This window comes from Cebus imitator, unplaced genomic scaffold, assembly GCF_001604975.1.
Source record: "Cebus imitator isolate Cc_AM_T3 unplaced genomic scaffold, Cebus_imitator-1.0 Scaffold15, whole genome shotgun sequence".
In the NCBI taxonomy this organism is placed as follows: Eukaryota; Metazoa; Chordata; class Mammalia; order Primates; family Cebidae; genus Cebus; species Cebus imitator.
In genome coordinates, this window is record NW_016107330.1 from 7,127,951 (window position 1) to 7,155,188 (window position 27,238).

The 27,238-nt window shown below is 49.0% G+C and overlaps 1 protein-coding gene across 2 annotated transcripts; it reads left to right on the forward strand.

Annotated features, from left to right (window-relative positions):
* Nucleotides 1-919: 919 nt before the first annotated feature.
* On the forward strand, nucleotides 920-19,570 carry NECAP2 (NECAP endocytosis associated 2). Of its 2 annotated transcripts, XM_017505402.2 has the most exons (8): nucleotides 920-1,082; nucleotides 4,484-4,584; nucleotides 7,990-8,094; nucleotides 8,183-8,264; nucleotides 9,217-9,325; nucleotides 11,578-11,755; nucleotides 14,595-14,679; nucleotides 18,343-19,570. In XM_017505402.2, the coding sequence occupies exons 1-8, from the start codon at nucleotides 991-993 to the stop codon at nucleotides 18,383-18,385; spliced, it is 795 nt and encodes a 264-aa protein (XP_017360891.1). In that variant the 5' UTR covers nucleotides 920-990; the 3' UTR covers nucleotides 18,386-19,570. The 2 variants fall into 2 exon arrangements, with proteins under 2 accessions (XP_017360891.1, XP_017360883.1); XM_017505394.2 differs by lacking the exon at nucleotides 14,595-14,679.
* Nucleotides 19,571-27,238: the final 7,668 nt, after the last annotated feature.

Consider the following 27,238-nt stretch of genomic DNA (forward strand, 5'->3'; position numbering starts at 1 on the left):
AACTCAGCAGGCAGAGGTTGCAATGAGCTAAGATCACGCCACTGCCCTCCAGCCTGGGCGACAGAGGGAGACTCCATCAAAAAGACTGGAATTCTTCTTTTTTCTTTTTGTTTTTTGAAACAGAATACTGCTCTGTCACCCAGGCTGAGGTGCAGTGGTACAATTTCAGCTCACCATAACCTCTGCATCCCGGGTTCAAGCGATTCTAGTGCCTCAGCCTCTGGAGTAACTGGGACTACAGGCATAAGCCACCAAGCCCAACTAATTTTTGTATTTTTAGTAGAGACGGGGTTTCACCATGTTGGCCAGGCTGGCCTCGAACTCCTGACCTCAAGTGATCCACCGACCTTGGCCTCCCAAGGTGCTGGGATTACAAGTGTGAGCCACCGCGCCAGGCCTGGATTCTTCTTAAATTACTTGTGTTACTAAACTTTACTTCTTTGAGTACAACTCGTTGTTGAGGTGTGGCCACACAGGGCCCTGAGCACATACGTGGGTTCCCATAGGTGAAGCATGGAGGGCGGTAGGGTAAGGGCGCTTAATTTGGTGGATCAGGTGACAGCTGAACCTTAACAGTCAGGAGAGGGAAGCATATCCAGGCCAGGGCGGAGTGGAGGCAAAGGCTGGCGGACAGAGATGCTGCAGGGTGGGCTACAGTTTTGCCTCTAGGCCAACTGGGTCCCAGGCCTAAGAACTGAAGCGATGGGGATGATCCACACCCAGACCACGGGTTATGGCGGGTCCGTATATGGCGGGGTCCCGGGCGCTTTCTCTGCGTTAGAGGGTGTCTGGAGGGAGAGCGAAGCCTCCGGAGGTGGCCCGCCGCGTGTCTTGAGCCAGGCCTCCAGCAGAGGGCACACAAAGGAGGCGGCGCTGAGGCCCCCCTAGCTGCCGCTCTAGCCAACCTGGTCACAGAGTCGCACCGCTTCCGGCCGTAGAACGGAGGAACGGTGGAAGGAGCCGGAAGTCCGGTGGGCTCCAGGCGTCGCGATGGAGGAGAGCGGGTACGAGTCGGTGCTGTGTGTCAAGCCTGACGTCCACGTCTACCGCATCCCTCCGCGGGCTACCAACCGTGGCTACAGGTGACTCCCCGCCGCCAGACCAGGCTAGCCCCGATTTAACCCTTTCTCCGCCACCCGGACACACCCACTGCGGGAACCGAGGACATCCCTGGCCAGTGTAGGGGCGAGGGGGAGCTAATGCTGCTGCTTCTTCCAGTTACAGGCCCGAGCAGGGAGGCGGACCCAGAGTTTCGGCCGTCTCTGCACGACGCACGGGACTCCTGGCGGCGGGGGAAGGCGTTAAAGCCGTGTCTAGTGCTTGGGGAACCCGGGTGGGCTGCCGGGTACCTATCCTTGGTCGGGGGTGGTGGTGTCGTAGACGCTTCTCTTTCAGCGCTAACCGATGGCCTTGAAGGGATCTTTGAAAAGCTTTAAGCGGGGAGGTGCGCTATCACAGACGGAAATCCCCGAGAGGAGGGGAGGGAGCCCAGAGCCGGCCGAAAGGACTCGTCCAGGGTAGCTTTAAGCTGACGGTCGAAGCCCAAGGCCCCCTTCCTACTCAGATCCCTTCCCACGAATTTCACCCTTGAACCCAGCCTGGGACAGTTGGGAAGATCCCATCTACATTTCTCTAATCTCTACCTGAGACTAATAAACATACACGCTTGTAAACATGCAGAGTACCTCTGCAAGGGAACACAGGAAACTGCCCTGGGGAGGGGAACCGCGCGGTTGGAAGGAGACTTCCTTTCCCTTTTATACTATTTGCATTTTGTTACCCTTTGTATGCGTTATCTATCCAAACAAAACGAAAAATATTAAAAGAAAAAAGATATGCTTCATACAGACAACTTGGCCTATGGCTGTTTTGTGCCGCTGAGTGGTGGTGGGGAGTGCTTGTATGTGCTGGGGCCTGGGTGGCTCTTGAAGGCGATGGTTGTCCAAGTTTTTCGGAAATACAGGATTGGCCTGCACCACAAGAATGATGGAGCGTCCACATACCCTCTTGTTACTTTCCAGTTATGTTACCATGGGCTCATAGCTGATTTTATGGTGAAAAGATGTGTTAGTGAACACTACATTCATGAGATATTTTAAAATAGTATTGAAACCAAAATAACAGCAGTAACCAGAATACATTTGCTTTCTGTCATCACACTGGAGATGGACCATGAAACCGTTGATGGTCGTTTACCCCCGTCCCCTGTTGGGTCTTCAGTAGGATGAGTTTGGTTCCTCTTGGTGCCCCCGAGAGCGAGGTTACAAATTGTCAGGACTGGCTGGTTTGGCTTAGAGGAAGCTACCAGTGCTTGCACCTAAGTCTTGGAGCTGTCCTTAGCCTGAATCTCAGGCCTGGTAAGAGGAACTGAGTCTGCTGATTTTCTGAATTGAGAGTCTGCATTTGTGCAGCTCTGGAGAACTGGCATAGGGACTTCCAAGAAGAGTCTCCCAGAAACACCCGCAATTTTTGCTATTTGGGGATTTTACTGACCTTTTCTTGGAACTAAAATGTGAAGTTATTTTTTTTCTGTTTTGATAGAGTTATAATGAAGTTACTGCTTTAAAAGAGCCAAAACAGGGCCAGGCACGGTGGCTCATGCCTGCAGCACTTTGGGAGGCAGAGGCGGGTGGATCACTAGATCAGGAGTTGGAGACCAGCCTGGCCAACATGGTAAAACCCTGTCTTTACTGAAAATACCAAAATTATCTGGGTGTGGTAACAGGCACCTGTAGTCCCAGCTACTCTGGAGGCTGAGGCAGGAGAATGCTTGAATGTGGGAGGCGGAGGCTGCAGTGAGCTGAGACCGTCCCTCAGCACTCCAGCCTGGGCAACAGAGCAAGACTCCATTTCAAGAAAAACAAAACAAAAAAAAAAATGCCAAAACCGCTGGCTGTGGGGGCTCAGGCCTGTAATTCCAACCCTTTGGGAAGCCTAGGCGGGAGGATCCCTTGAGCCCAAGACTTCAGGACCAGCTTGGGCAACATAGTGAGACCCTATCTCTTAATTTTTTTTTTTTTTTAATTAGCTGGGTGTGTTGGTACACACCTGTACTCAGGAGGGAGGATCTCTTGAGCTCAGGAGGTTGAGACTTCAGTGAACCATGGTTGCACCACTGCACTTCAGCCTGGGTGACAGAGTGAGACCCCGTCTCAAACAAATCAGAGCCAAGAGAGGCATTGCTGTCCAGGCTTGGTGGCTCATGCCTGTAATCCCAACACTTTGGGAGGCCGAGGTGGGCAGATCACGAGGTCAGAAGTTTGAGACCAGCCTGGTCAACATGGTGAAACCTCATCTGTTCTAAAGATACAAAAAATGAGCTGGGTGTGGTGGTGCGTGCCTGTAATCCCAGCTACTTGGGAGGGTGAGGCAGGAGAATCGCTTGAACCCGGGAGGCGGAGGTTGCAGTAAGCTGAGATTGCGCCATTGCACTCCAGCCTGGGCAACCGGGCGAGACTCTGTCTCAAAAAAAAAAAGCATTCCTGTAGGTTCATGGTTTTTCCTGGGTTGCTTCCTAAGCACCCATTCACTTTTCTCACATGTACTGTTGTTCTCCTTTTCTCTTCTGGTGATTGCTCCCCGCTGTCTTTTTCCTTCAAGATAGTCTCACTGGTCTCAAAGGGTCACTCTGACCATTGCAGTCGAGCAATGTCAGAAACAGAAACAGGTGGCCGGGCGCTGTGTGTGATGCCTGTAATCCCAGCACTTTGGGATGCCAAGGCAGGTGGATCATGAGATCAAGAGATCGAGACCATCCTTGCCAACATGGTGAAACTCTACTAAAAATCCTCTACTAAAAATCCAAAAATTAGCTGGATGTGGTGGTGCGTGCCTGCAGTCCCAGCTACTTGGGAAGCTGAGGCAGGAGAATTGCTTGAACCCTGGTGGCAGAGGTTGCAGTGAGCTGAGATTATTGTGCCATTGCACTCTAGCCTGGGCAACAGAGTGAGACTCTGTCTCAAAAAGAAAAAGAAACAGAAACAGGTTTTTGCAGCTGCTTCCTCTACAGAAAGGAAACTGGAAGGAAGTCCTATCCGGAGGAGGACTCTGGTCTAGAGAATGGGTCCCCCATCGACAACATACTGTGTTTTTGTATGGCTCATACCTAAGAATGGTTTTTACATTTTTTTCAACGGTTTGGAAAATTTTTAAAGGAGAATATTTCAAACTGGGAACGTTATATGAATTTCAGGTTTCAGTGTCTACAATTTGATTGAAATACAGCTGTGCTCAGTAGAAAACATTCATTTAAGATACCTAAAGCATCAACTTGTGCATGTACCATATTGCTTTTACTCTACAGCATCACAGATGCCTTGTGACAGGCTGTGTTGCCTGAAAAGCCAAAGATATTTACTGTCTGACCCTTTACAGAAAATGTTTGCCAACCCTTGGGCTAGAACAAGCAGTCCTTTCCATCCCCAGCATTGGGGTCACGAAGCAGGAGCCTCTGGCAGAGGTTCAGTGGTGTTTGTCTCTTCAGGGCCGCGGAGTGGCAGCTGGACCAGCCATCATGGAGTGGCCGGCTGAGGATCACTGCAAAGGGGCAGATGGCCTACATCAAGCTAGAGGACAGGACCTCAGGTAACCGTAAGGGAGGCCGCTCCAAGCTGAGGGGGTGCACTCCCACTTTATGAAGGGAGAGTTGGCCTGGTCTGACCAGGCTGCTCAGGGGTCATGGGAACCTGTCCTGAAAGTCGGAGATGTGTGTGTACCTTTAAGCTGTACCATTCCCTCACCTTAGTTGTAGAATGTACTGTCCCCGGGTATAAAAACGAGTATTTCCTGTCAAACACCAGTTCTTTTTGGGAGTCCTCAGGAAAAGGTGGAGGCCAAGGAAAGGAGACTGCAGCTTGGTCTGGGTAGGAAGTAGGAAGCCCTGGAATGGACCTTGAAGACAGGCGGGGTGAAGATACACAGCCTCTACCGCTGGGCTCTGCTTCCTACAGAGGAATTATTTGTCAACGCAGCCGAAACTCCCAGAGCTGACCACACCCATTCACTGAAGGAGCTGAAAACTGTCCTACTCAGCTCTTTCTGTAGGGAGAGGACAAGCTGAGCTGGGTTGTGTTGGGGTCAGCTGGCAGAGATCGTCTTGAGGGAGACTTCAGAAGTCCTGGGCCACCAGTGCCTCTGGAGTCCCCCTAGCCGTGACCCCGAGTGGGGTCAGACATAGTGCTGGCCCAGTCAGGTGCCACAACATGCAGTCATTTTTTTTTAATCTGTGGAGATTTTCCTTTGTAGAGCAGAAGAAAGTGCAAAAGTTTAGAGACAGAACTGGCTGCCTCTTCTCAGAACTATGTTCTGCCTGAGCTGCTGGACGTTGGGTGAGCCATGTGACCTCTGGAGCCTTGGCCTCCTTCTTGTTGAAATGAGGATCATAGTAATTCCTCCTTCATAAGAGTGTTGGAGACAGGAAGTGAGCAGTTATTTATCTAATCGCTTTATGAACTGCAAGGCAACCCAAAGCATTGATTTGTTCTTTGGGAACTTGGGTACTGGCGGCAGAGGAGTTTGAAGAGGCAGCTGCCATGGCCAGACCAGAGGATTTTAGCTGGAGAATTGCTGGGATATCCCAGGTAGTGTCATGAGAGAATGGTAACACCTCTCGTTCTCTGGGGAATTTGGGAACTGTGACTTTAACATGACTGCCTAATGTAACAGCCACTGCCCAGGGCTGAGCCTGCCCTGTGGGACCCACCCTAAGGTGCTCTTAGCTTAAGGTCATACGTGGGTCACGTTAGTCTCTGACCTTCCCATGAGGTAATGAGCATATCACTCTAGGCCCGGCTTTCTCAGCCTCAGCACTGTTGACATTTGGGGCCAGATGGGTCTTTGTTTTGGAGAGCTGTGGAGCCCACTGAGGATATTTAGCAGCACCCCCCGAGTTGTGACAATCAAAATTATCTCTAGACATTGCTGAGCAAAATCGCCCCTGATTGAGAACTGCTATAGGCTGAAGGTATCTTGTTGAGGTTGGAACAGAAGGCAGATAAATTGACAAGCTGCAGATTCTAGGGCTGTTGGTTTTGAATCAGTTCAGCCTTGATTACAAAATTACCTCTAGGCCGGGCATGGTAGCTCATGCCTGTAATCCCAGCACTTCAGGAGGCCAAGACAGGTGGATTACTTGAGCCCAGGAATTCCAGACCAGCCTGGACAATATGGCAAGACCCTGTCTCTAATAAAAATACAAAAGTTAGCCAGGTGCGGTGGTGCACACCTGTGATCCCAGCTACTTCGGATGCTGAGGCACAAGAATCACTTGAACCAAGGAGGTGTAGGTTGCGGTGAGCTGAGATTTTTGCCACTGTACTCCAGCCTGGGTGACAGAGCAAGACTGTCTGAAAAAGAAAAAGTTACCTCTAAACCACAGGACTCAGTAGAAGGTATTTGGCTAAATACTTAAAGCACCAGCCAGGTGTGACTCATGCCTGTAACACTAGGGCTTTGGGAGACCAAAGTGGGAGGATCACGAGGCCAGGAGTTAGCAGCCTGGACCGCATATCGAGACCCTATCTCTATTAAAAGAAATTGAGTGGACATGGTGGCATGTGCCTGTATTCCCAGCTATTCGAGAGGCTGAAGCAGGAAGATTACTTGAGCCCAAGAGTCGAGGCTACAGTGAGCTATGGTCCGCTGCACACTGCACTCCAACCTGGGCAACAGAACATGACCCTGTTTCTTTTTTTTTTTGGTCACCCTGGCTGGAGTGCAGTGACGCAGTCGCAGCTCACTGCATCCTCCGACTCTCCTGGGGTTAAGGGATCCTCCTGCCTTAGCCTCCCAGGGAGCTGGGACTAAATGTGCATGCCACCATGCTTGGCTAATTTTTATATTTTTTGTAGAGACGGGTTTCCCCATGTTGCTCATTTTGGTCTCAAATTCCTGGGCTTGGCTGGGTGCAGTGGCTCATGCCTGTAATCCCAGCACTTTGGGAGGCTGAGGCGGGCGAAACACTTGAGGTCAGGAGTTTAAGGCCAGCCTGGCCAACATAGTGAAACCCCACCTCTACTAAAAATACAAAAATTGGCCGGGTGCGGTGACGGGCACCTGGTTAGATTCAGGCAATTGAATCTAAAACTCCGCTACTCGGGAGATTGAGGCAGGAGAATTCTTTGAACCTGGGAGGCAGAGGTTGCAGTGAGCTGAGATCACGCCACTGCAATCCAGCCTGGGCAATAGGACGAGACTCCATCTCAGGGGTAAAAAAAAAAAAAAAAAAAAGGTATAAATCATATTTCTGGGCTCAAGCAACATATCCTACTTCAGCCTCCCACAGTGCCCACAGTGCTGGGACCACACCCAGTCTATGACCCTGTCTCTAAAAGACAAAACAAAAAATACTAAAAGCACTAACAGAGGTCAGCACATGTGAAAAACTGATGCCTATTATAAATGCTCATGGAAGTTTTAGGTTGCACTGCGCCTGGGGAGTGCTGTAGTTGACAATGGGATGTGTTTCACAAAGGATCCTTTTAAAGCTAATCACACTTACCCTGTAATTAGGATTGAATTAAATCAGCCTGCTTCAGATTGTCTATGGGTGTGAAAACTTCCTCCCTTCTTTCCATGGGGCTCACTGGCCCCTCTTACAGGTGTACCTAGGGCAGGGCTCACCTGTTCTAGGACACTCAGGGTTTGGGCAGGTAATGTAAGTGGGTAAAGCAGATGGAACGGGTGGGCTTATTCTCAGGTAGGCTTGGAGGCTCAGCATTGATAGAGGTTAATTTTAAGAGAAGCCAGGCAAAATACTAAACTGTGGGCTAAATTTGACCTGTAAGCCATCTCTAACTTAAATCTTTCCTTGGTTATATTTTCTGTGTCTTCCCTTTAGCAAGAATGGATTTGATTTGAATCCCAGAGTAAGGTTTGCCAATCTGTCTCAGCTGGCTAGAGGTGCCTTGCAGGAAAAAGGCCCAGTGGTATGTATGGTAGAAACACCTGGCTGGAAAGGGGCTCAGGGCTCAGCCTGACCTGTGCTTTCAGGGGAGCTCTTTGCTCAGGCCCCAGTGGATCAGTTTCCTGGCACAGCTGTGGAGAGCGTGACGGATTCCAGCAGGTACTTCGTGATCCGCATTGAAGATGGAAACGGTAGGCATGGGTCCTGGTGCTTCCTCCTCTTGAGAAAGGTTTTCTATGCCTTTGGAAGGTGGGATTGATATTTTTTTGTCCCCCCCAGGGCGACGGGCGTTTATTGGAATTGGCTTCGGGGACCGAGGTGATGCCTTTGACTTCAATGTTGCATTGCAGGATCATTTCAAGTGAGTGGTTCTGGGAGATACATGCTCATGCCCCTGCCTTCTTTCCCTGGGCAGAATGATCTTCCAGGTTAGGATACCCAACTGGTTGTGTGTGATTTGTCTGGCAGCAGAGACTCAGGAAAACCCAGGGCAAGCCACCTCTCTTCTCTGCCAATGTTCATCTCTGCTCTAAAGCCTTTTCCTTTACCCAGGGCCGATCTCTACCATACTGGCCTTCAGGCCTGCCACCTGTCTTCCCTTACCACGCCCCTGAGCAGCCAGAGTCCTCATGAGGCTCCTGTGACCTTTCTGGGCCTGCTCCTCCATGTAGTCAGTGGTGCTTGGATTCCCAGGGCACCCAGCAGATGCCCTGATGTCCTTTTCTGAAGCTAAGGGACAGGGCAGGAAGCCCTCCTCCACCATCTGCAGGGCCCCACCTCAGACTGCCAGTGGGTGGGCTGTGCCCAGCCACTCGTGTGGGTGCCTCTGGCTCTTCCCTGACCTGGAGATGCTGGGTGGTGTGGTATGGAGGGTGGGTGACCTTTGTGTTGCCCTCTACTTCTGGGTATCTGTCTTGTCTCCCATCTGCCTCCTGAGTGTTCAGGGGTGTGTAGAGATCACATCTTAGTTCCCAGGCCACAAGCTGCAGAGGGAAGGGCAGGCTCTCACGTGTCCCAGAGACAAGTGTTAGGACCCTCTATGCAAGTGATCTCACTGAACTCGTAGCTATCTTGAAGACCTATAGAATTGTTGGCATATTTTGCTGACAAGGAAACCACTGCGCATGCAGCTACTTAAGTGCCAGAGCAGGATTTGAATTCAGGCCTCACTCCCAAGCCTGCACTCTTTCTACCACCCCATCTCCCTATGAGCCTCAGCCTGGACTGATGGCAGGCAGCAGTGAAGTGAGCCAGTGATTGCAGGGCAGCTGGTCTCTTCCTTCCTTACCGTTTTCCTCATGTTCTCTCCCCAGGTGGGTGAAACAGCAGTGCGAATTTGCAAAACAAGCCCAGAACCCAGACCAAAGCCCCAAATTGGACCTGGGCTTCAAGGAGGGCCAGACCATCAAGCTCAACATCGCAGTGAGTTCCACCCTTGCTTGGCCGTGGTGGCCATGGTCACGTGATATTTGTGGCCAACCAGTCCAGAGCCCATCGCTCCCCTTACAGTTCAGCTCCTTCAGTTCACCAAATGTTCAGTGAGCATCTGCCTTGTGCCAGGTCCTGCACCAGGGGTGAACGAGAGACCTCTGCTGTCATGGAGCTCAGAGTTGAGTTGAGACAAGCAGGTAAAGATGTGATTACAACATGGCAGGAAAGGTTCCATGACTGAGGGGTGCCCTGGGTGCTAGAGGAAGGGCATGCAGCCCATAGTTGTGAGAACCAAGGAAGGCTTCCTGGAAGAAGGGACCTGTAGGCAAGGGAAGAATGATCAAAGGGTGGTTCACACAGGAACAGCAGATGCAAAGCCTCTGAGCTGAGGAGCATCAGTCACTTGCTGCCAGAGATGGTGTTTCTGTCCTAGCTATTAGAGTGGATCAGAGGGACTCGTGTGTTCATCCCAGGCTGCATCTTGAATAAGGAAGATTTGGGAGAGTTCTGTCAGGAAGCCGTTGAGGTGGGCACTAGGAGTCCTGCACGGCTTCTGCTGATGGTGTTATCCTGGCTCCCATGTCTTTGTTCTGAGCTACTCTGCCTCTGGCTTTTCCTCTTTCAGCTCCTATTCATAGGAACAGGTTGGGCTGGGCTGGGCTCAGTTGCCTAAAGTTGGCCTTTACTTGGCTGCAAGGGTGGAGTGGGGAGATGAAATCAGAGTCATGATTTCGGGGACCCAAGGACCAAGTGGATTGGCTTTTGTTTTTGGCAGGAATACTGTGTTGAGATGTGTTTTTGAAGCTTTGTAACTCTGAAATAATGCTTTTCCTCTTACCATCTCTTTCTCCTCTTTTCTGCTTCATGCTGGTGATGATTTGGGATCCTTGAAGTTGGCCAGCTGGCCCTTAAGAGAGAAATGCAAGTCCAATCCAGTGGACTGGTTGGGATGTGATTCTTTCTCTCGCTTGGAGGCAACTAACATTTAATGAGCATCAGCTGTGGGCCAGGTAGTGTTTTTAGGTGTTTCTCATATGATTTAAACATCCTCTCCCTTTCCTCTATGAGATGAGGAAATAGAGGCTTAGGGAGAGTTGGGGACTTGCCCAGGGTGACAGAGCTAGAAACAGCTGGCACAGCGGGACTCACACTGAGGTCTTTGAGGTCTGTTGACTTCAGGGTTGGACTTACTATTCTTTCAAGCGACTGCTTTCCGTACAAGTAGGGAACACATTACCTTCATTCATCTGCGTGACTTGTGCTGGTTTCTGGCTCATGCTTGGTGCTCAGTTTTTTGTTTGTTTTTTTAAAGCATTTTCTTGAAGTATAGTATGCATGTAAAAAAGTGTACAAATCATAAATGCAGAACTCAGTGAAATTTTAAAAACCCAATTTATAAATTCATACCTAGTTCAAGAAGCAAAGATTGTCAGCACTCTGGAGGTATCTCTCCTGATCCCTTCCAGTAACTACCCTGAGTAACCACTATCCTGACTTCAGATACCCTAGATTTTGCTTGTTCTTAACTTTCATGAATGGAATCATACATCTAGTCCTGTTGTGGTGTGATTTCTTTCTTTTACTCAATGTCATTTTCGTAGGAGTCATCCATGGTGTTGCATGTAGTTTGTTCATTCTCATTGTTGTGGCATATACCATTGTGAGAATTTACCCAACTGATTTATGTTTTACTGATGATGGACATTTGGGTAGTTTCCAGTTTGGGGCTATTAGAAATAGTGCTGCTGTAGATGTTTGAGTTCATGTCTTTTGATGCATATATGTATGATTTCTGTTGGTTTACATCTAGGAGTGGAATTGCAGAGTCATAAGTTTAACTTCCTATGTTGAGCTTTATAGATCCTTTCAAATAATCTTTCAGAGTAGTTCAGCAGTTTACACTTTGACCAGCAGTGCATGAATGTTGACTCCATATCATAGTCAATACTTGATAATCTACATTTTAGCCATTCTGGCGAGAATGGCTGTCATTGTAGCTTTGATCTGCATTTCCCTGATGAATGAAGTGGGGTGCTGGGTTTTAAAATGAACCTTATTTGTGATAGATTCAGAATTATGATGCATTAGATATAGCCCGTAACAATGGGGGTGTTAGGTAGGGCCATCTTTTGGTTACACAGATGTTGGGGGTCTGGGGTCACCGTGGCCCTCCTCGTGGGGTTTTCTGGTGGCAGTGGGACTCCAGCAGGACTGGCTGATTTGCATTCCTCTTCCCTCTTTAGAACATGAAGAAGAAGGAAGGAGCAGCCGGGAATCCCCGAGCCCGGCCTGCCAGCACAGGAGGGTTGAGCTTGCTTCCCCCTCCCCCAGGGGGCAAAACCTCCACCCTCATCCCTCCCCCTGGGGAGCAGTTGTTGGTGGGGGGATCCCTCGTCCAGCCAGCAGTTGCCCCCACTTCAGGTCAGTGCTCAGTGGGTGACTGCTGGATCGGTACCGGGGGGGTCCTCTTCTCACTGGCAGCTGGGCCCCATGGTGTTCCCTCTGTCACACACACGAGTTCACCATGTAGTACTCGTCCGTGTCAAAGCAGAAGGTGGGTACCCAAAGCTGATCCTGCACACACTGGGTAAGGGGCTCCTCCTACTTCCCCTTTAGGGCTTTCTCCCTGCCCTGAGAGGCAGGAGCTGGGACTTGTTTGTTACTGTGAAATCATCAGCGTGTCAGTTCCTGGTCTCTAGTGTCTGCCCAGAGGGTACCGAGTGAGTGCGTAATGGAGACATGGTCTCTGCTCATGTGTAGTGGGAGTGATGAGTCACAGCACAGAGACCAAATATATAGGGCCTAGAGCCACCACCAGCCGGTGTGATCTGGGCGGCTTCACGGAAGAGGTGACATCGATCTGGACCTTGAAGGAAGGAGATGGATTGGGAGTGGTTGGCATTCCAGGCAGAGAGAAGAACATGAATGAGGCTCAGATTTTTAGACACCTGGTGTATTTAGGGAGATGGGTATAGCACAAGGTGTGCCAAGGTGAGTGGTGGGAAATGAGATTTTGTTTGGAGTGAGAACCTCGGGTCTGGGAAGCTGAGAGCATTTGCCCCAGCAGGTTGTGCTGAGGAGCCCTTAGGAGACCCTGGGACTCCAGAAGCGAGTGCCTAGCATTAGCCTCTGACCACGCTGGAGTGCCAGCCCTTTGCATCTACCTCCCGACCCTGACTGGCCCAGCTTGATGCTCCTGGCCTTCCCCGGGCTGGGGGATTGTCACTAGCCTGCCTTCTGCACACAGCTCTCCCCAGCTTGCAGGCAGGAAGCCGTCCTGCTTTCCTAAGAGTCCCCAACATCGGCTCCCCTATCTGGAGGTCATGCTTCAAACCTCAGCCCTGTGGGGAATGCTCCAGTCTGGAGAGTGGCAGAAGGGGCAGTCAGAGAATCCCTGCCGGATACCAGGAGCTGTTCTTTAAGGGTTATTTCCCAGAGTGGGGTCATAGGACCACTTGCCTTGGCATCGCAAGGGGGTATGGGCAAGAATCTGCATTCTTATGTCTAGTTTGTGTGTTGAGTAAAGTCTGAGAGCTGCTACCTTAGGCCTTCCCTCAGTTGCTGATGCATTTTTAACAGTTAATACGGCGTGCTTGCTGTGTGCCAGGTAAAGTTCTAGGCACAGGCCGGTACAGCGTCAAGTTCTGGCTCTCAAAGGCTTGTGTTCTGGTATCTGAGGCAGGCAGTTAGCATGTCTACAAACAAAATGGTGTCAGATGATAAGTCAGGAATAGCAATATTTATGGAGCGCTTACTATATGCTCCAGAATAATATGGTTGGGTTCAAATTTCAGCTTACCAGCTTTGTGATCTTTATTGATTTTTGAGATGGAGTCTCACTGTGTCACCCAGGCTGGAGTACAGTGGCATGATCTCAGCTCACCACAACCTCTGCCTCCCGGGTTCAAGCAATTCTCCTGCCTCAGCCTCCTGAGTAGCTGAGATTACAGGTGCCCACCACCATGCCTGGCTTATTTTTATATTTTTAGTAGAGACAGGGTTTCACCATGTTGGCCAGGCTGGCCTCGAACTCCTGACCTCAGGTGATTCACCCGCTTTAGCCTCCGAAGTGCTGGGATTACAGGTGTGAGCCACGACGCCCAGCCTAGTTGTGTGATCTTTAGAAAATCACTTCTCCATGCCTCATTTTTCTCATCTGTAGGGTGGGGGAAGTAATGATACTTACAATATAGGTTTCTTGTGAGCTGGTCTGTGTATAGCACTTAGAATAATTTTTGGAACATTCTAAATGCTCACTGAATGTTACCTCTCATTTTGTTGATATCGTTATTGCCACTCTGCTGGGCCTGTCCTAAGCATTCCGTGGATATTTAATCCTCACACTAGTTTCATGGAGTAGTTACTGTTATTTTTGCCATTTTAGAGGGAAGAAAATGGAAACTGAAATGACCTGCACAGACACGTGGCTGGTCCTGATCTGTCTCTCCCTAGGGGCTGGGTGAGGTTCAAAGAAGAGAATGTGTGTTGAGCATTTGATGTACTGTAACCATTGAGGGCCCTAGTTTTATCTGTTCTCCTAGCCCAGAGCAGATTAGAAATAGCAAATTAGCGTGAAGGCGGAGGGTGGCAAACACAGGCCCTTCAGAAGGGACAGTTGGCAGCACTGGGGGAGGTGCCAGAAAAGCACAAAAGCAGGCATTGCAGCCCCATGGTGCCACCCACCTTGGTAGAGAGATAGGAATGAGCCTCTGTGTTAGCTCTTTGGAACGCTCTTCCTGACCCCTACCCAGCTTGGGGCCTGGGACTTGACATGTGGCTGGCACATAGTGTTCTCAGCTACTTGATCCAGACATGGTAGTGCAGGCTTGATATGAAGATGATCTTGCAGTTTTGGTGGACATTCTCCATTCAAGAAGCCGAGACAGGATATAGTATATGTTAAATAGATTTCAGCGTAAACAGTTGATAACAAAGTCAGCTTCAGGTATGCATGATAGATGACATGGGACTCACCACCCCCTACCGGCATCCCTCCTTCCACCTTGTATGTGGCTTTCTGCTTTTTCTCTAGAGCCCTCAAGGGCTGGTGAGAAGACCCTGGAAGTGTGGCAACTTTTGTTGCCCAAATGGTGTTTTGTTGCCCCAAATCATGTCTCTGTGGGGCTTTCCCAGCCACCTGGTGTCGTGAGACTGATCACTGAGTCTCATTATTTGGTCATGGACACAACCAGAAAGAGAGGTCTCTGACTCCCCTGTCCCCTCTTCTCTTCCCATGGATCGGACTCGGGAACATCAATAGGAGGTGCTTCTGTACCCTGGCCACAGCCCAAGCCTGCCACCGCTGCCACCGCTGACATCTGGGGAGACTTTACCAAATCTACAGGGTGAGGAGGGCCATGTTCTGTGGTGGGACTGGTGACAGGGCTGTTGCTCTACAAACTTGGTATTGTTCCGGAACCCATGTCTGCCTTCTGGTGTTATGGAGTAATAGTTTTGATTTGGATTTTCTATTTTTTTTGAGAGGGAGTTTCACTCTTGTTGCCAGCCTGGAGTGCAATGGCATGATCTTGGCTCACTACAACCTCTGCCTCCTGGGTTCAAGCAATTCTCCTGCCTCAGCCTCCCAAGTAGCTGGGATTATAGGCGCCCGCCACCACACCTGGCTAATTTTTTTTTGGTATTTTTAGTAGCAATGGGGTTTCACCATGTTGGCCAGGCTGATCTCGAACTCCTGACCTCAGGCAATCCACCCTCCTTGGCCTCCTAAAGTGCTAGGATTATAGGTTTGAGCCACTGCGCCTGGCCTGATTTGGATGTTTTCAAGTCAGCCAGAGGACAAGAGGCCCCAGCATGCCTGCTTTGGGTGGCACACTATTTCCATGGAGGTTTTGCTGCTCTCTGCTGCTGTGTACCCTGGGGCAACCTTTTGCAAATCTGGACCTTTCTTTTTGTTTGTTTGTTTGTTTTGTTTTTTTTTTAAAGATGGGGTTTCACCATATTGGTCAGGCTGGTCTCAAACTCCTGACCTCAGGTGATCTGCCCACCTCAGCCTCCCAAAGTGCTGGGATTACAGGCCTGAGCCACCGCACCCAGCAAATCTGGACCTTTCAATCACCTCCCCAAGTGCTTTGGCTTGTCCCCAGCACCTCCTTCTTCTCTCCCCCATCCCCCACCCCCAGCTTCCCTAAAATACTGGACCCTAGAGTTCAGAACCAGGTTGCAGCCTGGGCCCATCCTCATAGGACCTGTGAGGCAAGGTGGCTTGTCTTCTCTGACTCCATAAGATTTCAAGACTGCGCTTGGGGCAAGGGTGAAAAGACACCAAATTCCTTTTGCACTGTTATTTATATTATTTATATGGACAGATTCTAGGACATGGGACAGCATACATTTTCTTTTTCTTTTTTTAAGACAGGGTCTCTGTCACTCAGGCTGGAGTGCAGTGGCACGATCACGGCTTACTGCAACCTCAGTCTCCCATGTAGCTGGGTCTACAGGTGCACACCACCGCCAGCTATTTTTTGTATTTTTTTGTAGATATGAGATTTTGCCATGTTGTGCAGGCTGGTCTTGAACTCCTGGGCTCAAGTGATCTGCCCACCTCAACCTCCCAGAGTGCTGGGATTATAGGCATGAGCCACTATGCCCAGCCACATTTTCTGTAAAGAACTAGATAGCAAGTAGTTTAGACTATTCAGGCAATGTGGTCTCTGTTCTGGCTACTCAGTTCAGCTCTTGTTGCACAAAAGCAGCCACAGACAAATGTAACCGAATTGGCATGGCTATGTGCCAATGAAACTTTATTTACAAAAACAGAGGCATGGGCCGGGCATGATGGCTCATGCCTGTAATCTCAGCACTTTGGGAGTCCAGGCAGAGATCACCTGAGGTCAGGAGTTCGAGAACAGCCTGGACAACATGGTGAAACCCTGTTTCTACTAAAAATACAAAAGTTAGGCCAGGTGCGGTGGCTCACGCCTGTAATCCCAGCACTTTGGGAGGCCGAGGCCAGTGAATCAAGAGGTCAGGAATTTGAGACCAGCCTGACTAACATGGTGAAACCTCGCCTCTACTAAAAACACAAAAATTAGCCGAATGCAGTGGCAGGTGCCTGTAATCCCAGCTACTCAGGAGGCTGAGGCAGGAGAATCACTTGAACTCAGGAGGTGGAGGTTGCAGTGAGCTGAGATCGCACCACTGCACTCCAGCCTGAGTGACAGAACAAGACTCTGTCTCAAGAAAAAAAAAAAACAAAAATTAGCTGGGCGTGGTGGCACAGCACCTGTATTCCCAGCTGCTTGGGAAGCTGAGGCAGGAGAACTGCTTGAACCCGGGAGGTGGAGGTTGCAGTGAGCCGAGATCATGCCGCTGTAGTCCAGCCTGGGTGACAAGAGTGAGACTCCATCTCAAAAGAAACAAAAAAACCAGAGCCATGAAACAACTACTTTAACCCTTTTCCTGTTTGCCCTGAGAAAACTTACCAGTGGCACTTGAGGCTGCAGCACTTACCCTGTGATAACTTTGCCACAAAATATATTGCTTTTATTATTCTTTTCGCATTGCTCTAGTATATCAGCTTTCGAAACATAAAGACCTCATTCTGTTTATAGCATTCTGTTCTTAGTAGTGGCATTTCTGTTTACAAAATATAGTAATTCTCTCTTTTTTTTGAGACAAGGTCTCACTCTGATTGCCTAGGCTGGAGTGCAGTGGCGTGATCTTGGCTCACTGCCTCCTTGCCCTTCCAGGCTCAGGTGATTAGCCCACCTCAGCCTCCTTAGTAGCTGGGACTACAGGCAAGTGATACCACCCCTGGCTAATTTTTTGTATTTTTAGTAGAGGTAGAGTTTCGCTATATTGCCCAGGCTGGTCTCGATCTCCTGTACTCAAGCAGTCCACCTGCCTGGGCCTCCCAGAGTGCTGAGATTACAGGTGTGAACTACTTACCACGCCAGGCCCAAAATACCGTAATTCTCGATTGCTGAAAATGTCAAATCCTGGAAAACATAGCATTCTTACACGTGATGTTAACATTGTTCTTGAAGAGTTTTTAGCCTAAGATTCATTTGAGGAGGCCAGTTTTTCCAAAATAGACTGATGATTCACATGATTCTAAAATAACTCCAATAACAGTTTTCAATTTTATTTTCACATTCAAAATCAGATTTGCTTCAGCCTCAAAGAGTATGTTTATGTAAAATTAAATGAGGGCTGACGGTGAGTTGCACTCTTTTTTCCTAGATGGGAAGGGGTTAAGCCCTTTAGCCAGGCGTGTTGGCTCACACCTGCAATCCCAGCAATTTGGGAGGCCAAAGCAGGCGGATCACTTGAGCCCAGGAGTTCGAGACCAGCCTGGGCAACATGGCAAAATCCCATCTCTGCTAAAAGAAATACAAAAATTAACTAGTCACGTAGTTCCAGCTACTAGAGAGGCTGAGGTAGGAGGATTGCTTGAGCTCAAGAGGTTGAGGCTGCAGCGAGCCTTGACTGTGCCACTGCACTCCAGCCTGGACAACAGAATGAGACCCTCTCTCAAAAAAAAAAAGTCTGGGCACTGTGGTTCATGCCTGTAATCCCAGCACTGAGAGGCCGAGGCAGGCAGATCACCTGAGGTCAGGAGTTTGAGACCAGCCTGGCCAATATGGTGAAACTCCATCTCTACTAAAAATACAAAAATTATCCGGATGTGGTGGCGGGCACCTGTAGTCCCAGCTACTCGGGAGGCTGAGGCAGGAGAATCGTTTGAACTCAGGAGGTGGAGGCTACAGTGAGCTGAGATTGCGCCACTGCACTCCAGCCTGGGTGACAGAGCCAGAGTCCATCTCAACAACAAAAATTTTGATAAATAAAGTTATATTAACTATTAAAAAAAAAAAAAAGAAAAACCACTGGGGACCATATTTGGTCTCTGAGGCAAAGTTTGCTGACTGCTGCTCTTAGGAACTGGCTTCTTAGGGCTTTTTCTGTCCAGAGAAAAACCAGCTTTTATCTGCTTTGTATTTTCAAAGATCTGAACTCGTCCACCCTTCCCTGTCTTCTCTTTACAGATCAACTTCCAGCCAGACCCAACCAGGCTGGGTCCAGTTCTGACCTGAGCACAATTTTTCCTCATGTGACTTCTGGGAAGGAGCTCCCTCATCTGGGCCAAAGGAAGGAGGGCGAAGCATTCCTCAGCTGGCCTGTGTTTGGAGCATGAATCTCTCCTCTCTCCTTGCCTGGCTCTGTTGACAAACTGGGCATGTCTGGCAGTAAATTGGCATCGTGTCACACTGTTTCCTGGGATTCAAGTATGCAACCAGTACACCAAAGAAGAAAAGCTCCAGGATCCCTGTCCCCATCTGTCCTCTTGACATGAGAGAGACCCTGAGACTTCTTCTATCGCATTGACACGTATTAAACACAAGCCCCTAAAGCAAAAGAATGGGTTGAGTTTGCTGCCTGGATTCAGATCAGCCCTTCCTGATCTGCAGGTGTCATGTAATCACTGTTCAGTGGGGGGCTTTCTTTACCCACACTGGCTGTAGCCACTTCAGTCCATCTGTCCTTACAGAGGAGGGGCTCCTTCCTGATTTTTAGCAGGTTTAGAGGCTACAGCTTGAGCTTAGGAGGGAAATTGGAAGGATTAAGCAGCTTTTAAAAATGTTTAAATGTTTTGCTTTGCTAATGTGCTGATCCTCACTAACTCATCTTTGCAAAAAGAACTGCTCCCTCAGTGTGCTCCAGCGGTGTCTCTGAAGGCATTCCTCACTGTCAGTGGCTGCCCTGAGTTTCAGGCAGCAGTGTTCATCTCTGGCCAGTTGTCTGGTTTCCATGTATTCTAGACCATTTAGGCAACACAGAGCCAAGGCGGGTGCTGGAAGCCGGCTGGAATGGTGTTGGGGCAGGAAGGTGGAAGCTGTCGGCGTGGAGCTGTGGGAGTCAGCACTCCTGTCAGCTCGCGGCCCTCTGGGCTCACTGATTCACAACGCAGCTCCTGGCAGACTTGGGTTTCTCTCTGGTGGTTTCTAAAGTGCCTTATCTGCAAACAACTTCTTTCTTTTCTCCTTCAGGAACTGTGAATGACTAGCCGAAGGAGCTCAGTAAACTAGAAGTCCAGGGTTGCTTGGATTACTGGCTTGTAAGAAATCTGAACGCACCTCTGAAATTCCTTTTATCAACTTACCTCTCAGTTGAAAGATTTCTTTTTTCAAGGGTCAAGACCATGAACTGAAAAAAGTGTTGGCCTTTTTGTGGGACCAAATTTTTAAGATAAAATAAATATTTTTACTTCTGTCATTATATGTGAAAGATGAACCTGTTTCTGGTAGCGTGGCTGCTAAACTCTCCAGCGTGCCACAGCTAGACTGGTGGCCGCATCGTTCACCAAGTGTCCATATTGAAAGTTCAGGGCCAGGGTGTCAGGTTGGCCAAAGTGAGGAAATCCAACCCTGTTGTCTAAGGCAGTTGGTAACCTCTCCTGTGTTCTCTAGGATAGTTGGGTCTTTTCATCATCTTTTGGGTGATGGGGAAGTAGTTGCTTGAATCACTGTGTGGGGCTTAATCTCCTCTTGTGGAGTCTTGTGATACAGGCTGCTGTGCTCGAGGGTCTGGCCCTTCCTTGCTTTCTGCCCTCCACCAAACCTACCCGCAGAAGCATCTCCCTAAGTAGTAAAGGGGTGCAGATGCCCAGAGCACACTGAGACCCTAAAGAATTCTCTAAAAGAATTAAAAATTTTTAAAAAGTCACAACTTCTTTTGCCTGAGGATTCTGTAAGAAAGATGCAGTTTTTATTGCTATGGAAATAGCTACTCTGACTAAGAAGCAGTGTAGAGAGGAGAAAAGAAATTGAAGATCCTCTTGCCCATTGAATAAGCATAAGGAGATTACATCAAAGGATCCTCAGGAGTAGTAACTTTTGTGTTGATTTCACATAGCATTAATGCCCTCTGGATGAGTTACTTTTAAGTACTTGGAGGGTGGAAATCAGAAAGCCTAGATGTAGAGGAAACTGCATTAGAAGTATGTACCATGGCTGGGCGTGGTGGCTCCTCCCTGCAATCCCAGCACTTTGGGAGGCTGAGGTGGGCAGCTCACCTGAGGTCAGGAGTTCGAGACCAGCCTGGAGAACGTGGTGAAATTCTGTCTACTGAAAATACAAAAAGCCAGGCATGGTGGTGCATGCCAGCTACTTGGGAAGCTGAGGCATGAGAATTGCTTGAACCCGGGAAGCGGGGGTTGCAGTGAGCTGAGATTGTGCCACTGTACTCCAGCCTGGATGACAGAGCAAGACTCTCTGAAAAAGGAAAAAAAAAAGTATTTTGTACCGTTGAAGATCAGCACTTGGATTGTGGAGACAGACCAGGCCCTAGTATCTTAGGCTATCCCCTGGTTAGATGTGTGGCCACAGGCTGCACTTTCTTCTGAGCATCACTCAGATGAGGCACTAGTAGATGCTCATTGTATTGTTTGGCCTTATTACCTTTCTCTGGAGTCAGGTAACTACCCAGAACAGTTCGTCATGGTACAGAGGAGGAGGTGGCACAGCTGATGATACAGCTCTCAGGAATCTAGTCTGAAAAGCACCTTGAGGGGTCTGTGGCAGGAGCAAGGGACAGCTTGGTGCTCTGCATCACCAACTGGAATCCCAGCTGAAAAAAACTCATAACAGGACCAGAATCTCCAGGAAAACTCAATCCCAAACCAGGCAACTCTTCAATTACACCTGACTGGAGTTTACGAATTGGTAGGTGGATGGTAGAAGATGGGTGTTTTTTTGGGGGGTATGCTAGACCTCAGTTTCCCTCTGCAGAATGGAAGGATTTGGATGCACTGGGAGGTGTGGCTGATAGACTCCCAGGTGGTCACCATGATCCTTACCTGCTGTTGACAGCCTTGTGTAATCTCTGCCCTTTGAGATGGGCTAGACCTATGACTGCTAACCTATGACTTGTCACAAAGGTGACAAGATGTTATTTTCATGGCTGCCTTATGTAAGACCGCAACATCCGCCTTGCTGAGAAATTCTCTTGCTGGCTTTGAAGAAGGAAGCTGTCACGTTGTATGAGCTGCCCTTGGGAGAGGATCAGGTGGCCAGTTACTGAAGGTAGCTTCTGGCTGACAGCCAACAAGAAACTGAAGCTCAGTCCAGCAGTCTGCAAGAAAGCAAATGCTGCCAACAACCACACAAGCTTGGAGGCTGATCACTCCCAGGTAAGCCTTCAGATGAGACCCCAGTCATGACCAACACCGTCTGCAGCCTTGCAGAGGCCCAGCTAAGCTGTGCCCAGATTCCTGACCCATAGGAACAGATGGTGAATGCATTGTGCTAAGTTGCTAAGTTTGTGGTAAGGTTATGCAGCAATAGATAACCAATACAAAGGTGAGCAAAGGGTGTTTGAGGTGGGAATCAGTGTGGAAAAGGGAATCTGGCTAGACTTCATAGCTATAGTGCCTTGGGAGGTCCCTTAACGTGCTCCTTTGGGCCTTCCTGTCCCCTTTAAGTAATGCTTATTGTTTATTGCTAAAGTAATGCTTACGCTCTGCTAGGCACGATTCTGTGCACTTACTTCATAAAACTCATTGCATCATCACAACAACCCTATGAGGTAAGGACTTGTCTTTTTGAGACAGAGTCTTGCTCTGTCGCCCAGGCTGGAATGCAGTGGAATGATGTCAGCTCGCTGCAACCTCCGCCTCTTGCCTTCAAGCAGTTCTTCTGCCTCAGCCTCCGAGTAGCTGGGATTACCTCTGGCTAATTTTTTTGTATTTTTAGTAGAGACGGGGTTTCATCTTGTTGGCCAGGCTGATCTCAAATTCCTGACCCCAAGTGATCTGCCTGTGTTAGCCTCCCAAAGTGCTGGGATTACAGGTGTGAGCCACCACACCTGGCCAGTAAATACTTGTTTTAGCCTATTTGGGACTATGACAATAATATAGGCTGGGTGGTGTATACACAAAAGACATTTTTTTGCTCATAGTTCTGGAGGCTGGGAAGTCCAAGATCAAGGCACCAGCAGATTCGGTGTCTGGTGAGGCTGCCTTTTTGCTGTAACCTCACATGGTGGAAGGGGCACTAGAGTATTCTGAGGATTTTTTTTTTAAGAGACGAAGTCTTGCTATGTTGACCAGGCTTGTATCAAACTCCCTGCCTCAAGTGATCCTTCTACCTTGGCTGCCCAAAGTGCTGGGATTAAAGGCATGAGCCACCACATAGGCTGCTTTTCTTTTTTTTTTTTTTTTTTTGAGACAGTTTCACTCTTGTTGCCCAGGCTGGAGTGCAGTAGTGTGATCTCGGCTCACTGCAACCTCCACCTCTTGGGTTCAAGCAGTTCTCCTGTCTCAGCCTCCCAAGTAGCTGGGATTACAGGCATGTACCCCCATGCCTGGCTAATTTTTGTATTTTTAGTAGAGATGGGGTTTTGTCATCTTGGCACGGCTGGTCTCCAACTCCTGACTTCGTAATCTGCGTGCCTTGGCCTCCCAAAGTGCTGGGATTACAAGTGTGAGCCACTGTGCCTGACGGGCTTCTTTATAAGGGCAATACTATTTGTGAGAACTCCACCCTTATGACATAGTCACCTCCCAAAGACCTCACCTCCAAATAACATCACACTGGGGATTAGGTTTCAATATGAATTTGGGGGTGGGGGGTGGACACAAATGTTTATAGCAGTACTCATTCCTGTTTTAAAAATGAGAAATACAGAGAAATTATGTAATTTGTTCAAAGTCACATGGTTGGTAAGTGGCAGAGCTGGGATTGGAACCCAGGCAGTCTGGCTCCAGCATCCATGCTTTTAGTCAGGGTGTTTACTTCTTTGGAGTGGTGCTCCCTGCAACGCCTGGCACATAAGACCTGCTTAAGACATGAAAGGTCCTATTCCCTCCACATGGATTACAAAAGCTGTCACATGTAGGAATGACAGGCCAAGGGTGATTCCATTGGTGATTGAAAGCTACTGAAATACACCATGGACACACAGTAGGTGCTTAATAGTTGTTGATTTCTATGAGCTGGGAGTGAGAAAGATACCATGCTCTGTGGACTGAATGAGTAGGGAAAAGATCAATTTTTCCTCACTGCAGCTTGAATGTAGACAGATACCTTTTTGAGATGGAATCTCACTCTGTCACCCAGGCTGGAGTGCAGTGGCACCATCTCAGCTCATTGCAACCTCCACTTCCTGGGTTCAAGCGATTCTCCTGCCTCAGCCTCCTAAGTAGCTGGGATTACAGGCATGCTCCACCATATCCAGCTAATTTTTGTATTTTTAGTAGAGATGGGGTTTCACCATGTTGGTCAGGCTGGTCTTGAACTCCTGACCTTGTGATCTATCCGCCTCAGCCTCCCAAAGTGCTGGGATTACAGAGATGAGCCACTGTGCCTGGCCAACAGATATTTTTTTTAGCCAACCATACAAAGCCTGTACGTTTTTATTTATTTAGAGATAGAGTTTCACTCTTGTTGCTCAGGCTGGAGTGCAATGTTGTGTTCTCAGCTCACTGCAACCTCCGCCTCCTGGGTTCAAGCGATTCTCCTGCCTCAGCCTCCCAAGAACTGGGATTACAGGCATACACCACCACACCTGGCTAATTTTGTACTTTCAGTAGAGACAGGGTTTCTCCGTGTTGATCAGGCTGGTCTCGCACTCCTGACCTCAGGTGATCTGCCTGCCTTGGCCTTCCAAAGTGCTGAGATTACTGGCGTGAGCCACTGCTCCTGGCTGAATTTTTTTAAAAATAGAGATGGGGTCTCTTATTTTTGCCTAGGCTGGTCTCAAACTCCAGAGCTCACCCCTGGACCTATTTGAATTTTGAACCATGTAAATCTACCATTTTTTTCAGAGAAAAATAAAATCTGGCTGAGCATAGTGGCTCACATCTGTGATCCCAGCACTTTGGGAGGCTGGGGTGGGTGGATTGCTTGAGCCCAGGAGTTCAAGACCAGCCTGCCCAACATGGAGAAACCCCATCACTACCAAAAAAATGCAAAAGTTAGCTGAACGTGGTGACACCCGCCTGTAGTTCTAGCTCTTTGAAAGGCTGAGGTGGGAGGAGTACTCGAATCTGGGAGGTCGAGGCTGCAGTGAGCTGTGATCATGCCACTGGACTCCAGCCTGGGCTGTGGGTAACCCCCCATATAGGCACCGAGGAATGAGAGCTAAGCAGAGCCCTGGCACAGTTAGGGCTTGAGGAATATCTCACTTTATAATGTTACTACTCAGCTATTTCCTTTTATATAATTAATCCTTTACATAATCATATATTAGTTTATAGAAATAGGGCTATATAATCCTCTATATATAATCATATAATACTTGATAGTATGAGTGCCTAAAGAATATTTCCCTACATATACACTTATAATTATATCTTAGTTCATTATCGGAGGAATGCCTAGAGTGGACACAGTACAGAGCATGAATTAAGGAATAAGCAGCTTATAATCGGAGAAATGCCTGGAGCAGACACAGTGCAGAGGATGAATTAAGGGAAAAACAGTTATACCAGGACAGGAATCCATGGCCCAGGCAGCAGCGTTCAGTATCGTAAAGATACCCACTGTATGGCAGGCTTGGGGCGAGAACCACTCCTCCTGATAAAGGAGTTGTAGGACCCTGCTCCAGTTCTTGTGGAAGGCTGCCCTCAGACCAGCAATCCACCTTCATGACTGTGAACTTTATCAGCTCTTGCTACTGTGCTGCTTGAAAAGCATCTTCCCATAGAATCCATTGGAAGCTGCCAGAAGGTGGCGGTAACCTTGACAGCTCTGTCACTGCTATGTCACTTAAGGCATCCTCCTATAAATCTTCTTAGAAGTAGTTTTCCCATAGATAGAAGTATTGCACACTGCACCCTCTTCACTTCGCACAGCCCACCTTCAAGCCTCGGTGACCTAATGGGGGTGGACCCCTTACTGCACACGGCCCTTGCCTTCGTGGGAACGGGCCCCTTGCTGCGCGCTGTCCACCTCCTGGCCTAGGTGACCTAATGGGGGTGGACCCTATGTTTTATTGCTCACGACCCTATCACTATCCTTAAAGATGATTTCACTCACTGCCCTGCCCCCTAACCTATATACAATAAATACTCATGCTTCTGGACATTCGGGGCCTTGCTGGCCACCCTCGCCAGCCTTGCCTTGCTGGCCTCGCCTGACTCCACTTATAGGTGGCGTGGCCCCCGAGCCCAGCAGCATTTTCTTTGTACTTCTGTGTCCTGTCTCTTTATTTTTCAGATCCTGCGCCTCAGCACAGCATAAGGCTCACCTCACGACCCTGTGGGGCACTGAGCCTTACATCTGGCTCCCAACGTACCCTACATGGGCAAAAGTGAAACCCTGTCTCAAAAAAAAAAAAATACAAGTATTACAGGTATTGATCGACTTATGGCCTATGCAACTTACGACCATTCGACTTTACGACCACAATCGCTAGCCACGACTGCTCTGCGTCTGGCAGCGCAAACGTTGCCCAGCTGGGCGTACGACAGTGCGGACCAGCTTCCGGCAGCACTACCATCTCCGCGTGCACCATTTCAATTGTACATATAGCCCACTCAACTTACGACCAAATCGTGTTACAACTGGTCTGCCGGTCCCAATCGTGGTCGTAAGTTGAGCAGTAGCTGTACTTAGGGCCAGGTGCGATGGTTCACAGCTGTAATTGTAGCACTTTGGGAGGCCGAGGTGGGCGGATCACCTGAGGTCGGGAATTTGAGACCAGCCTGGCCAACATGGCAAAACCCTGCCTCTACTAAAAACACAAAAATTAGCCAGGTGTGGTGGCACACACCTGGAATCCCAGCTACTTGGGAGGCTGAGGGAGGAGAATCGCTTGAACCCGGGAGACAAAGGTTGCAGTGAGCCGAGATTGCAACACTGCCCTCCGATCTGGATGAGCAAGCGAGACTACATCTTTAAAAAAAGAAAAAAAGGTGAGGTGCGGTGGCTCACACCTATAATCCCAGCACTTTGGGAGGCCAAGGCAGGTGGATCACCTGAGGTCAGGAGTTTGAAACCAGTCTGGCCAACAGGGTGAAACCCTATCTCTACTAAAAATACAAAAACTAGCTGGGCATGGTGGTGGGGCCTGTAATCCCAGCTATGTGGAAGCTGAGGCAGGAAAATCGATTGAACCCAGGAGGGGGAGGTTGCAGTGAGCTGAGACAGCACCATTGTACTCCAGCCTAGGCAACAAGAGGAAAACTCCGTCTCAAAAAAAAAAGGAAATCATTATTGCTTTTTTTGTTTTTTGAGACAGAATCTCACACTGTCGCCCAAGCTGTAGTGCAGTGGCACGATCTTGCCTCACTGCAGTATCCGCCTCCTTGGTTCGAGCAATTCTCCTGCCTTAGCCTCCCGAGTAGCTGGGACTACAGGCGTGCGCCACCACGCCCAAACAATGTTTTTGTATTTTTAGTAGAGATGGGGTTTCACCATGTTTGCTGAGATGGTCTCAATCTCCTGACCTCGTGATTTGCCCACCTCAGCCTCCCAAAGTGCTGGGATTACAGCCTTGAGCCATTGCACCCAGCCACTGTTTGTTTCTTTGTTTTTCACAATATGGTCTTATTCTATATTACCCTTCTGAACTTTTCACTTAATTTATCATAACCAGGCTGGGCGCAGTGGCCTGTAATCTCAGCACTTTGGGAAGCTGAGGCGGACAGATCACCTGAGGTCAGGAGTTCAAGACCAGCCAGGCTAACATGGAGAAGCCCCGTCTCTACTAAAAGTACAAAAAAATTAGCCAGGTGTTGTGGTGGTTGCCTGTAATCCCAGCTACTCAGGAGGCTGAGGCAAGAGAATTGCTTAAACCCGGGAGTTGGAGGTTGTAGTGAGCCGAGATCACACTAGCGCACTCCAGCCTGGGCAACAGAGTGGGACTCCATCTTAAAAAAAAAAAAAGCCAGGCACGGTGGCTCAAGCCTGTAATCCCAGCACTTTTGGGAGGCCGAGGCGG

What these genes read in the sequence shown, in the direction of transcription:
- NECAP2 (XM_017505394.2), top strand. Translation starts at nt 991, where the DNA reads ATGGAGGAGAGCGGGTACGAGTCGGTGCTGTGTGTCAAGCCTGACGTC. An exon ending in GCTAGAGGACAGGACCTCAG is followed by an intron (nt 4,585 to 7,989) that starts GTAACCGTAAGG and finishes CTGTGCTTTCAG; the next exon opens with GGGAGCTCTTTGCTCAGGCC. An exon ending in CCATCAAGCTCAACATCGCA is followed by an intron (nt 9,326 to 11,577) that starts GTGAGTTCCACC and finishes TTCCCTCTTTAG; the next exon opens with AACATGAAGAAGAAGGAAGG.